Here is a 13,381-nt window from a genome sequence, read left to right as displayed (position 1 = left end):
TGAGAAAACATGGTTATTATTTCTTAAGATGTTAAGACAGTGCACGTTGTCCCTCCTATCCATGGCAAACAAGGGTGAAGGATGGCTGGAGGTGAGACCATCCTGCCCTCCAAACTTGGTTCTAAGACTAATGATTCTCACCCAAAAGCAACAGGGATAGGGCTAAAAAGGAATGGAAAGTTTTTTAAAAGTGGAAGGAGTAAAGGATAACTACCATAAATTTAAAAACATAATCTACGCAATCTCAAGACAAGGGTTAAATCTATCACAATCAAAATGTTACTATATCCATTCCAAGTTAATTCCTGAGGAGAATCTGATTGTAACAGTCTGTTCCTTTATGAGCATGCGATTTTTTCAGCCAATTCCAAGAAGGCTAGGAAAGTTTAGAACCAGGCCTCACCAATCACAGCAGGATCAGAGGTGACACAGAGCCCTAGAAATTGACCTAAAATACTTCCAGTACAACAGTGGGGAGTTGTGGGTCCCCTGGCCATACAGACATACCCACCGAACCCTTCTTTGGGTCTGATTTCAACACAAGAGCACAGAAGCTCTGCCACTGTGAGAGTTCACTATGAGCGGCCTAATTTGACTTCATTCTGCTTGGGCTTCCATCCAATTGGCAGATGTCCTTGCAGAAGCTGATCTCAGACACTTTCCCTTTCTAATTTTTTGGCACCGTTGCCTCTGTTGCATGGGATATCATCTCTGAAACTTTATCTTGGGTTCCCCAGGTTTTGCTTGTTTTGGAGCTTTGGTTTTTCTCTTAAATCTTTCTCTTAAATCATGAACCCCCAAAGACGTTCATGTGAAATACTAAATCATTGGTAATTCCTTTGAGGCAAATATGAATTATCAAGTGACTTGCTTGCAAATTTCCAACCATTCCTTCCCTTTTCACCACCCCCCTCCAAAATCAGTAACTTCAGAAGCAAAAAAATGCAAACACAAGGTAATCATCATGAATGCTATACAAATGCACCATTTTCTTACAGGTTGGACTTTATAAAATGAAATGCCAGAGCTCTGATATTTATTATCTAAAATAGGTTTAACATTTGGAGAAATGTGTTCAAACACATAACCTTGGAAAGAAAAGCAAGCTGATCAAACAGAGAATAGGCAGTGGGCAGAAAACATGATGGGCACAATTTTTCTGTGTGTTGGACAAATTTAGAAAACTGGGCCCTTCTGAGCATAAAGAGCTTCCAGATGAGGTAAAAGTTAAATACAAATCAATTTCCAATTCTTCATGAGAGCCATTATATATCAATTTTAAGTATACATGACCACAATATTAATAACAAAGAAATCTTATGTTTTATTTAATACTTTGGCCAGACCAGCCCCTTTGAAGGGGTCACTACTTTAGGAAAGAAGAATAACAAACCATCATTCACTTTCCTGCAGGTTCATCATTTTCCCAATTATTTCTATTGGTCCTGCTTTATTCTTTCTGCAAATTAAGGGGTAGGAAAGTGTTTCGATATTAGATCAGCAATGTCTGGTTCTTATCCAAATATTCCACCTAATAAGGACGTAAGTTCTCATGGATTGGACAACCACTCTGCAACATTCCTGAGAATTGAATAATATAATAATCTTGAAAGTCAGCAGAGTGGATTATCCACTTTTTTTTTTTTTTTCTGGACTTGAACTTGTGACCTTAACAGTAGCACTGCAAAAAAGCAAATGTGCTAAGCACTTTGCCAGAGTAACCTTCCATGTAGACTTTTCATCTTAAATACACACAACTGGAAACAACTACAATTTTTGGAAAATTATGTACAAACCCAATACTTCTTTTGATTACATATAAATACAAATTAGCTATCTTTCCTAAAAAGTGGTTATAATAGTAAATAAATACAAAATAAATCTGACCATTATACTTCATGTGCTGGGGTTGAACCCATATAAAATGTACAACTAAATACATTTTAAAATCTTTAAGGAATAATTCTCTGATTAAAATATTTGTTTTCCCAACTTCTTTTCGTAGATATAAATATATTTTCAAAATAGCTGTTTTTTTTTTCTCCATTCCATTCCATAAATAAAGTCTTCATTGGGAAATATTAAAGTGTCAACTTGGTTTTTTTTTTTTTTTGCTTTTTTCTAAAATATATATATATATATATTTATTTATTTTATTTTGCTGTGCTAACGACACCCACAACCCTCCACAACCATGTCCTGATAGTTCTTTAATACGACCTTTTCATTTTCATCAAGGTACAGCATGGAGATAGCACTGAGTTCCGTTGGTACACAGCATGCCTTAGGAATTTTAGAATTAACAGAGTTGACCAACGTCTGAACAATGGCGTGATTAGTGGAGTTCAGGTGATCTGCCAGGGGAAAAGGGCATTCCCCGTGGCAATAAAAGGCATGGTACCCTGGGGGAGCTACGATCCAGTCATTCCACCCCACGTCACTGAAGTCCACATACAAAGGGTGTCTCTTACAGCTGGACTTAAGGCGTTTGCGCTGTTTGTGTTTTGCTTGACGCTTTTCTCTTTTGTGGAGAGGGTGCCCTTTCCCGTCGTGGCCAAAAGTTACTAGCAGTGGCCTGATCTGTGACCAGCTGTGCTCATCTTGGTGCAAAGACCTGCTAATCCTGACGTGTCTCTTGGAGACACCTTGGTTCTCCTCCAAGTGGGTCACTTCCACCACAAATCCGTGGTTGGTGAGTCCCTGTGCGGTCCACCTCATCACAGCAGGGGTGACGTCAAAACTCTCCCACCTGCTTGTGTTCTGATTCACCAACCTGGTGTCCAAAAGTCTGGTCATAGGGAACTTCAAGTTGGCTGTTGCAGGTTTTATAATTTCATAAATATTAATTCGGTGATGGAAACTGCTATTGTTTTCCAAAGTTTCCTGCATCTGTTCCCGAAAAACCTGAAGTTCTGCTGAGGTGATAAACTCATCGGTGGGGATAGAAGTTAAATTAAAGAAGAATCTCCGGGTTGTTTTTCCACTCATTTCAGGCAGTTCTTCCACAGATTCTAATTTGATAGAGAAAGGTGGAAAAGGAGAAGAAAAAACTCATTCAGTAAAATAAGTAATAACAATCTGATGATATATGAGAATTTGTAGACCTCATTTCAGGGTTTGATTCAACCCACGCAAAAGTTTGCAACCAGAAAATAAAAAACTCCCCTTTCAATAAAAAGGAATCCTCCTTTTTGTGTGTGTTTATGTCAACATGCACACCATGAAGCAAAACTTCACAATTCATTATTATGTTTTTAATCCAATACATGAATACTGCTTCCAGGTGGCTATAATAATGGGGGAAATGGTGAAGCATTTCTTTGGAATTCACAGACTTTAGGGCAAAAAAAAAAAAAAAGTCAGCACTATAGTTAGTAGAGGTCTAATGAGTGAGGATTTGAGGAAATTATTGCATTTCTTAAAAAGAAAAAGGCTTTAATGTCAATCCCTTAAGCGGTATTCTAAATCATTACTCTGCAATTTAGATGATTTACAAATCTCGATATACAGATTTCAGTTTCCTAATTAAAGAGTCTGAAACTCAACATCAACGATGACATTTTGCAAAGCACACCCTACTATTTTACTCCAAGTCCAGAGACAAAGGCATTTACAGGGATCGACTTCTTTGGAAGCATAAGGGTGGTACTACGACACCCGTAGTAATTAAGGCCAGACAATTTCAAGAGAAGGAACTTCCCAACTGTTGTCTGTTCTCTCACCTCCTTATGACCTCAAAAGCCAAATCTCATTTTAGATACTTTTGGGGGGGAAAAAAGGACTCTCTTCTGTTTTTAATTCCTTTGTCCTTATAAAAATAATAATAAGCCATATTAAAAACATACACCTACCAAATAGACACAAAACCAAAAAAATTATGAAAATTTACAAAAATACCATTATATTTGTGACATAAGGGATAATGTCATCCTATTACAGAATAAACATTCTATATCTACTATCATCATTTCAAAACAGCCATTGAAGTGGGCTGTGCATAAAATGTCTTTCTGATTTAAGATTCCTGAATTTAAATTTTAAGGAGTACTGTTTTCCAAGCAAACAATAAAATATACCATAGCACCTTGAATGTTTTTGTCTGCAAATCATCAAAGGTACACGTTATCATTAAATTGGCAGTAAACACCAATAGGATTTGAGCCATTTGGGTTTATTTTCTTCTAGCTTTACCACATCCTTGCCCTTTCATTATCTAAAAACCTAACCTGCTTCATTCAGGATCCAACCTAAGTGCTACCAAAATCTGTTTGGCCCTATCTTTCTCATAAGAGGAAATCATGGTTATATTTCCCCTAAGTCAAATAGCTATAAGCTGAACACAGAGAATCTAGATGTGTTAGCAGAGCAGAATCACTTCAGATCACTCACTCAAAGGTTCTACTTGTGTAAACCTTCATCATCAAATCACCATTCATCAAGGCAAGGTAAGTGTAAGTGCCAAGTTCAAGAGGGACAGTTTACAAGAAATTATGGAGTAATGCTTTAATGTGATGCTTTTCAAATTTTAGTCTTCACACAAAACTCCTAAGACACCTTCAATCTCCAAATGCAGATTCTGATTCAGTGGGCCTGGGTGGAACCTGTGATTCAGCATTTCTAGCAAGCTCCCAAGTGAGGTGATGCTGGGAGCTCATGGACTACCCCTAGGGGGTCAAGATTTTAAAGGATGCTTTTCACATTCAAGTGTAAATTCCAGGAGCATACTTTAAAGTGACTTTTGGTCAAATAATACAAAAATGAGAAGAAACACTAGTGTTGGCCAAGGAGTAAGAGGTGGGCCCATGGAACAGAAAGATCTTCCAAAGCTCATCTATTTGGGATGTGGAGGCTATCAGGACAAGAAGTAAACCCTCCATGGTCCCCTCGTGGCTGCCAGTCTACACCTGTCAGGAATACCTTTGGGGAGCCATCCACACTCTAAACCTCACTCTAAGCTAATGGTACTTCGGACCACGCACTATTTTCAACAACCAATCAGATCAGGGCTCTCCTTAGTGGCTCCAACAAGTATCAAGGATTGTGTTTAGCTTCTTTCCTTCTTTCCTTTCCTCTAATTCAGGAGCCCTCCAATGTTTCCACTGAAGGCGTTCTTTCAGCAGAGAAGCCAACAGATACCAAAGAAAAAAGGAGTGACATAAAACTCAGCAATGTCCCCCAGATTTAATGACATAAGGCCACATCTGGTTTGAGCTACTGACTTCTCTGATAACCAGCACACCTAAGAATGCTCTCTTTTCTTTTAAAGAGGAGGAAGGAAAGGCAAATTATTCAGAGCATTTGCTGAACAGCTGTCATAAGAAGGTGTCCAGAGAAATACCAAACAAAAACTCTGAATCCAAATCCATAAATGAAAAAGAAAGAAGTAATGAACATACACAGACACATGGACACACACACACACACACACACACACACGCACACGCACACACAGCCAGTGGATGATAATGAAGGGGCAATCACCAAGACCAGCATGAAAGACCGCTAAAATAAGTAAAGATGGGTATAGGAGAGGAATAAAACAGAATAACCCTCCTGAAGATATATGTAAGACTGAATCATATAAAATTGCCACCGTTTGACCAGATTTGATTTGACAGGGAAAAAAAAAAAGCCAGCAATTTAACATACTTCAAAATCTCACTGGAGGTTATGTGGCAAAAAAGGATATCATTTAGCAACCTTACCAAAGGGAAGAACAGCACTATTAAACAACAGTACTGTGAAGTAATGTGAAGACCTTTCCCTGACTTGCTAAGCTTCATCAAGAACCCCTATTTGTCCTTAATACAAAGGATGCTGTGGTGATGCCCCTGTAGATTCAGGCTACAGAGGCAAGTCAGAAGGTCACAGAAAACCCCAAACCCAGGAAAAAAAAAATATTCAAGTTTGGGGCACCTACCACCATGTCCTTTGATCTGCAAGGAATGAATTAATTCTTGAGGGTAGAAAAATCAAAACCTATTTCAAATAAAGTAAAGTAAAAGGAAAAAAAGCTGAAAATCATCCAAGCCTAGAGATTCTGAAAATATATTTACCGAAATAGGTGATGTATGCTTTTTGGAGGCTTATATAGTTGTTAATTCTCTTGTTGAATAAGCTGAATTTGTCAAGGGCTTTGGTTATTTTGGCCTATTTTAGACCTTTATTTATTTATTTATTTATTTCTATTTATTTTTAATTTAATTTTTTTTTATTTACATCCAAATTAGTTAGCATATAGTGCAACAAATGATTTCAGGAGTAGATTCCTTAATGCCCCTTACCCATTTAGCACATCCCCCCTCCCACACCCCCTCCAGTAACCCTCTGTTTGTTCTCCATACTTTTAAGTCTCTTATACTTTGTCCCCCTCCCTGTTTTTATATTATTTTTGTTTCCCTTCCCTTATGTTCATCTGTTTTGTTTCTTAAAGTCCTCTATGTTCATCTGTTTTGTTTCTTAAAGTCCTCATATGGGTGAAGTTTAGACCTGAACTTCCTACCTCTAAGTTCTTATCTAAACAGATGGAGCTATGGCTGCAAAAATGTGGGGCTGGTAAAGAAAAATAAGGCACCAGTGACATTTGACCTCTCCTCTAAAAGTGAAGTTCTAACTTAATCATATACACTGTCAATTATTCATCTACATCAAAATAACAAAAGATGAGGCTGAATTCTCTTAGCCACACTGGGTTCCCTCTGGCTTCCTCTTCCCTAGACAAGGGGGAATATAGGACATAAGAGAAATAAATCATCATGATAATGTAATTAGTGTGCTTAATGCTTCTTTGTGCCATATCTGACACTAAGATCTTTGACATGAATTATCTCATAACGGATCAATTAGAGAGGAACTCTTATCTCCATTTTGGAAATGAAATAGTTGGACCTCACAGAGGTTGTGTGACTTTCCTAAGGTCACAGAGCTAGTAAATGAAGAGCAGGGTTATGAGCTTGAGTCTACTGTAGTTTCCAAGTTTCTGGCCACTAGATGACACTACCTAACATGAGGGAAGAGTCAAAAACTCAAGCAAAAGTCAAAACCATCAGGGGAAACTTTAAATTTAATACAATAATAACCATAGGGTGAGTTCTTTCCCCACCAAAGGGGATAGAAATATACTACCACCCAAGTATGGTGGAAAGAAGAAAGAACTAAAGATCAGGAAAGTAAAGTGGCACAGACTACTCGGTCATGCAGATTTTATTTGGAACCACTGATATTTTGCAGCTGCCTTTTTGTCCTAAAGAATGGGGAATTTAGCAAAAAAGTGAGTTATCATTAAGTTTTGAGAAGTCTGCAACATTCTTTGGACCAAAAATGACTATTAACCTGGGAATGCTGTAGCCAATCAGTATGGTTGGAAATCACTGCCCTTCAGTGAAAGTAGCTAAGAATAAGAAACACTACTTTCTAGAATACAAAATAAGGGCAAGAAAATTGATACATCAAGGAGAAAATAATATAAGATAAAAAGGTTAAAAGGAAACAGTCTTTAAAAAAAAGATAACAAAAGAAATGGCAAATATAGGGAAAGTATGGTCACCCTCACTGACCCTGATCTGGCTTCTGCCCACCCTTAACTCCAACGCCCTTGGAATGATCATGTGCCCTCTTACTGTCCTCTGACTACTTGGTGAAATACACAAAGGCAAGTCTAAGAAAAAGACAAAATAGCTCAATGAGAAGGGATCAAGGAAGAATACACAGAAGCCACTAAAAGAGGACAGAAAATATTAGCGTAAGAACAATTATTGGGCACCAAATCCTCAATCTCCATGAGGATTTCTAAAGAGAATGCCTGTTCTACTCGATGGGGCCTTTCTTAACAAGACTAAATACCTGGGGATCCTAGGAAAGCACATCAGGTAAGCACTGGTTTGTGGGCTGTACGTGCCAAATCCTGTGCTTACACTGGGCATTTATGATACAAGTTCTCTCTCACAGGGTAATGGTTGGATATTTTCAAGATAATTACATTTGTGGGAAAAGGGCTAATCTCTATTTGAAGTCTTTAGTCATAATTCCATTGTTTCATGCAAAAAGAAGTCTGTGTCCTTCAGGGTCTAGAGAGCAAGCACATGGTCCTTCTGTATTCCCTCCTGACAGGAAAGCATAGAGACTTTTTGCAGGGCCAATGAAAGCAACCAATTTCAATGTGTTTCTAACTACAGCAAGCACAGAACAGTCTTTCCAGTTGGAGAAGTGATTTTTCTATCCTCAGTGGCAGTAGTGCAAGGTCTATGTGGCCAAAGCACTTTTTAATGACTGAAAAAGAGAAAATTATTGCAGCACTTGGGCTCTCCTGAGTGAAAAGTATTGTACAGAGGACTAGGCCAAGTTTAATAGGAGAAATGACAACAGGTAATTTTTGTCTCAGATCGCCTACCATGTGGTCCCATTATCTTCATACAGTGGTTGAGATGTAAAAACCATGATACCTCTTGTGTTGTAAGTTCACCAAATCATCCAGATCTCACCCACAAATGAAACCAACAGGTAATTCCTGGAATCGAGCCCTTACTCCCCTACCAAACAAATGCCCATTAAGGCAGCATGAGCCAAGTTCTGCTCTGAAGCCAGCTGCCTTAATTGCATGGTTTATTAGAAGATTTTTGGTGCCACGCACGGCACAAGGATGTTTATAAAAACCAAATTCTGGGTAACAACAAAATGAAATGGCTTCAAAAAGTGCATTATGTGGTCTAATAGTGATACACTAGTCATAACAAGAAAAGAAATGGATTTGATGAAATTTGAGGCAAAAATTACATGGCTTTTCTGTATCATCTAACTGCACTAAGATCTGACATTACTATAAATTGACTTTAAGCAGGTTGGTAACTTCTGTATTATTTTGCACATAACATTTATGCTTTTAAAGATATAAATTCTGACTTATAAACTCAAGCATGCTATTTAAGCTAAAATAACACTCAAATAATTTGTAGCCTGTTTAGTTTTGATGAAGCCACTTCTAGAGAAAGAAGGAGAAAGGCACAGACTTCACTGATGGAATCCCGCAACTCAATGTTTTAGGTGTCAAAAGACTTAAATGTTCTTCCTTTTAAGTTAGAAGAGGCACACAATACCTTCCTGGCCTTAAAAATAAAGTTAAGAATGATTCCAGGCTAAATGTCCAGGAGAGGTGGCTGAAATAGCTATTCTTGTTACTTTTCTATGCAGAAAAACAGTTCTAAGCAGTATCAGCTGGGAATGACGAGCTGCATCTATAATCATCCCAAGGTTATGTTGACAGAATGTACAGGAATGAAAACATTTCTACATATGACAACAGACAACTTCCGCTTCAGTGAATGACTCCTGAGGGAGTAGAAGGCTATCTTCTGTCTTTTCCCATTGGATTGCTACTGCAAAAAGCACCTCACTTGGAACGTGCTGAAAAATGAACTGATTATCAATTCAATGTCCCCTTCAGAACATACAGCTGCTTTGATGAAGTACGTTTTGTTATGCAACTTGCCTTTGGGACTTCTTCCCAATGCCAAGTGCTGTTCTCACAAGTGTAGTCGCCCTTCACACTGGCAAAAAAGGCCTGGCTGTAACATTTCTTATTTGTTTACAACAGATCACAGATTTCCACTTGAAATTTACCACCTCAACAGGGCTAGGCAAGAAAAAGGAGCTTTACTCCCAAGTCTCCAGTAACCTACAAGTTGCTGCTGTCTGATACACAGCTTTGGACCATTCTCTAGTATTTGACGAAACCTGTTCTCGATTTGGAATGTATTAAGCCAAAGTGGCATTCAGAAGTGTAGAAAAAGAACTTAAGTGAAACATATTTTTACTAATTGTTCTAACTTGGGTACAACAGATGTCAATTGCTGCTCTAAGACATTTCAAATCCACTAAACGTTTTTCTGATGAAACAAGCAGAAATATCCTACCTTAGGAAAACCACATCCAGTACCATAAAAGAAAAAAAAAATCCACATTTCAATGCACATGAAAAAAAAAAAAAACAGGCAGCTGCTGCAAAACTTTTATCTGAAGGCTTGCCTTGTCTCTACTAGGGAGTTCATCTCAGATTTAAGCACAAAACAAGAAAGTCATTGTGGAAACAATAAGATTGATTGTGGGATTGATCTCCCACGGGGATTAGATAGGGATTCGAAATCTTCCAAAGCAGGCCCAGATCAACTGTAAATTAGAAAGACTTTGGGGCCCGGGCTTTGATTTTTCAATAGTATCTCTGAAAATTCTGCCCTTGGCTGTGTCTGGCCTAAAACCCGGCTTAAGCAGGGGAAGCAGATTTACAGGGCAAGGGCTTCCAAACAGACTTAAAGAGATCCCAACCTGCCCCCCTTCTTTCCATTCTCCCCCTATGAAATTCTTGCACGTTTAGCTGACTAGGGGCATGCCTTTTGCCCTCATCTTCCCCATCACTTGATTTCTCTCCAGTTCCTGGAGGAGGAGTCGCTTTTCTGGCTGCAAGCCAGGAAAAGGGTGCGGATTTACCAAAGGGGAATCCCTGGCTCCCGAACCACACAGGCAGTGCGTTAAAGCCAGGTTCCGAAAGGTTCTTACAAAGTCAAGAATGGAAACGTCTGCAGAGTCCTGGCCAAGCTGCCTTTCCAGGGATGCCAACGCTCAACCCACGGTGGGGAGCGTTGGGAGGTGACTCTCCGCCCGCATCTCCGCCCCCACTCTCAACTCCACACCTCACCTTCGTGGTGGAAACTGCGCACGGTGTTGGCGAGGCTGGCTGCCCTCTCCAGCCGGTGGTCGGGGGCGGGGGCGCCCGGCTGGCCCGAGTGCCGGCGATACAGGTCCAGCATGTAGGGGGGCACCACGGCGTCCCTGCTGGGGGTGGGTCTCCGCTTCAGGCCGAACATGCTGAGCAGCCGCAACTCAAACTCGCTCAGGACTTCGTCCGAGGGCTGGGACGAGGAGCGGCCAGTTGATGCCGCGAACTTCCTCCGGCCCAGCTCGGGAATGAGGCCGGCCGCGCCGCCCAGGAGGACCTGGGGAAGCAGCAACGCTAGAAGACAGCGGGTCCCGGCCACCATGGTCGACCTGCGGACAGGGCCGACGTGAGTCACCGAGTTCCCCGCCCAACCCTCACCCCTTCCGCCCCCGCGTCCCCAGCTCCCGCTCGGTCTGTTGCCTCCTCCTCCAGGGTGCCCACTTGGTTTGCAACACTCGTGGGGATACTTCAAAGGGGCTGAAGCTTGAACGTTTGGGAGAATAAAAAGCTCTGAGTTCCTGAGCCCGAAGGCTTTTCCTCTTCCATCCCACTCTCACCCATCTGACACGATTTGCACACACACACACACACATAACACACACACATACACACACACCAGAATCAATGACTGTCACCTTTTTTCTGTGACACTGGCGCTGACAGCCAGTGCAGGGAACCTGGGGAAACCACCGCTTGGTCTGACACCTCTCCGTTCCCTAAACAAACCCAAACACATTGCCCAGCTCGAATATAAACACGCACTAATGGTGCATGTGACTTCCTTAGAGGCACTGTATAGAACTTCCTGATACACGCGCGCGCGCGCACACACACACACACACACACGAGTCTATAACTTCCAGACCCAGTTAACTCAAGGCCACAACTTCCCAAGCCACTTGCAACTTGTGCCCCCCCACCCCTGCCTCTAACCTCCGAGGTGTCAGGACAGGCCACTGCAACCCCTTCGCCCTCCCCCCTCCCCCATGCAGTCAAGATACACATATATATTCCTGGAGTTACGTAAATAATTAATATCTATTTATTCACGTATCAGTAGAAGGTGACATTGAAGTACTATCCGCCTCGCATTCTTGGAAACAAACAGAGAGAACCCCAACTTCTAGTATTCTCCTAAATGGGACTTGACTGAGTAGAAAGCCGGTCTTCCAGAGAAACTTGAAGAAGGGAGAAAAGACGGCCATGGTAGAGCTTAAAGGTTGGCAACTAACGGGTGAAATCCAGGGGCCACCTTCTCGAAGGGATTTCTTTGATTTTTTTTTTAAGTCATCTAAGTGTTAACAGCCCTAATAAAATACTGAAAAGAGGGAAGGGAGGAGGGGCGGAAGAGTGCGAGCCAGGAGGGCCAGGCTGACGGTCGCCTGGGGCGGTAGGATGTGGGCATTCCCGCAGGGGCTCAGCAGCACGTGGACCTGGAGGGGGTCTGTTTACGTCCGGCCAGGCCCGGCCCCCGGACGGGCTCGGCTGCAGGGGCCGCCCGGGCCCCGCGCCCAACCCCCCAGTCCCAGCCCGGGGCCCACGTCCTCTACCTTTAGGAGACCGCAGACCGTCTAAGAAGCACGCGGGGACACGTCCATTGAAAGAGCCTCCACATGGAAAAAGCTCTGGTCGAAGGACCTGGCGCAGGGACTGGGTTCCCTTCCTTTGCCACCTCCTCCTCCCGGGTGCCGGCGGGGCAGTCCTTCTCCTCGCGCAGGGAACGGCGTCTCGGGGTCGGGCCCGGCGGCGGAGTGGAGGTGCGCGGGGTTCAGAGACGGCGAGGCTGGGTCCGCTGGGGCAAAGGCACCAAAGCGAAGTGGGGAGCGCAAGCTATTCTCCCTGCAAGTTCAAGAAGTCTCCAGCCAAGTGCTGACACACAACAACAGCGAGCAGGGGGAGGAGTGCGGGGAAGGGAAGGGAAGGGAGAGAGGAAAAGCTGGTGCTGTCGTTGTCCTTAGGAACCAGCGCCCGCGGGACGCGTGGCCCCGCGCGGGGCCGGCTGCGGCACTCGGGGGGCGAGGGTCGGGCGCTCCGCGCTAGCTCCGCCGCGGCCCATGGCTCGGGGCAGCCATCCTGGGAGACGCCAGGTCCGGGCAAGGGCGCAGCGGCGATCTCGGTGCCGGGCGAGTTGCCCCCCCGCATCACTCTGCCTTACTCCAGCGCACCCCCATTAGCGCTAGCCAGCTGAAACCCCCGCGGCTCCGGCGCTCCGGCGTCCTCGGGCGCATTCTCCGGCGAGTGGAGCCGAGTCCCGGGCCGCCAAGGCGGGTGGCCGCGCTTTCCCCTAGCTCTCCTAGCCCCCGGGCCAAGCTGCGGTGCGCTTTGTGGCCAGCCTGGGGTCCGCTCACACGTCGGCCGGCGCGTCGCAGGCCCCCGAGCTCCGGCAGTAGGTGATCGGCATCGCGGCGCTCCGGCTCGGCTCCCGGCTCCCCGGCGCTCTGCGCGCCGGTCCTCGGCTCTGGCGCGGCCCGGGCAGCTGAGGCCACGGCGCAGTGGCGCGCACGGCCGGGCGCTCCAGCCCGCGCGAGGTCTGCGGCGCGCTGGTGCCTCGGAGCCCCCAGTAATCCGCGAGACGCTCGCCGCTCGCCGCGAGGTCGTTCGGGTCGGTGGCGGAGCCTGTGGCTGCTGATGTCCGGCGGCGGCTGCCAATCCCCGGCGGGGTGTGGGAAGCGG

General features: G+C 43.8%; 1 protein-coding gene across 1 annotated transcript; it reads right to left on the bottom strand.

The window, feature by feature from the left end:
* Positions 1-969: 969 nt before the first annotated feature.
* Positions 970-12,821, bottom strand: BMP2 (bone morphogenetic protein 2). The gene is made up of 3 exons (XM_040447656.1): positions 12,259-12,821; positions 10,688-11,037; positions 970-3,011 (listed from the first exon to the last, which is right to left on the bottom strand). The coding sequence occupies exons 2-3, from the start codon at positions 11,028-11,030 to the stop codon at positions 2,167-2,169; spliced, it is 1,188 nt and encodes a 395-aa protein (XP_040303590.1). The 5' UTR covers positions 11,031-11,037; positions 12,259-12,821; the 3' UTR covers positions 970-2,166.
* Positions 12,822-13,381: the final 560 nt, after the last annotated feature.

Source organism: Herpailurus yagouaroundi, unplaced genomic scaffold, assembly GCF_014898765.1.
Source record: "Herpailurus yagouaroundi ecotype Mexico unplaced genomic scaffold, PumYag 196, whole genome shotgun sequence".
In the NCBI taxonomy this organism is placed as follows: Eukaryota; Metazoa; Chordata; class Mammalia; order Carnivora; family Felidae; genus Herpailurus; species Herpailurus yagouaroundi.
The sequence above is the reverse complement of the archived record's forward strand: the minus strand, read 5'-3'. Positions and strand labels throughout refer to the sequence as shown.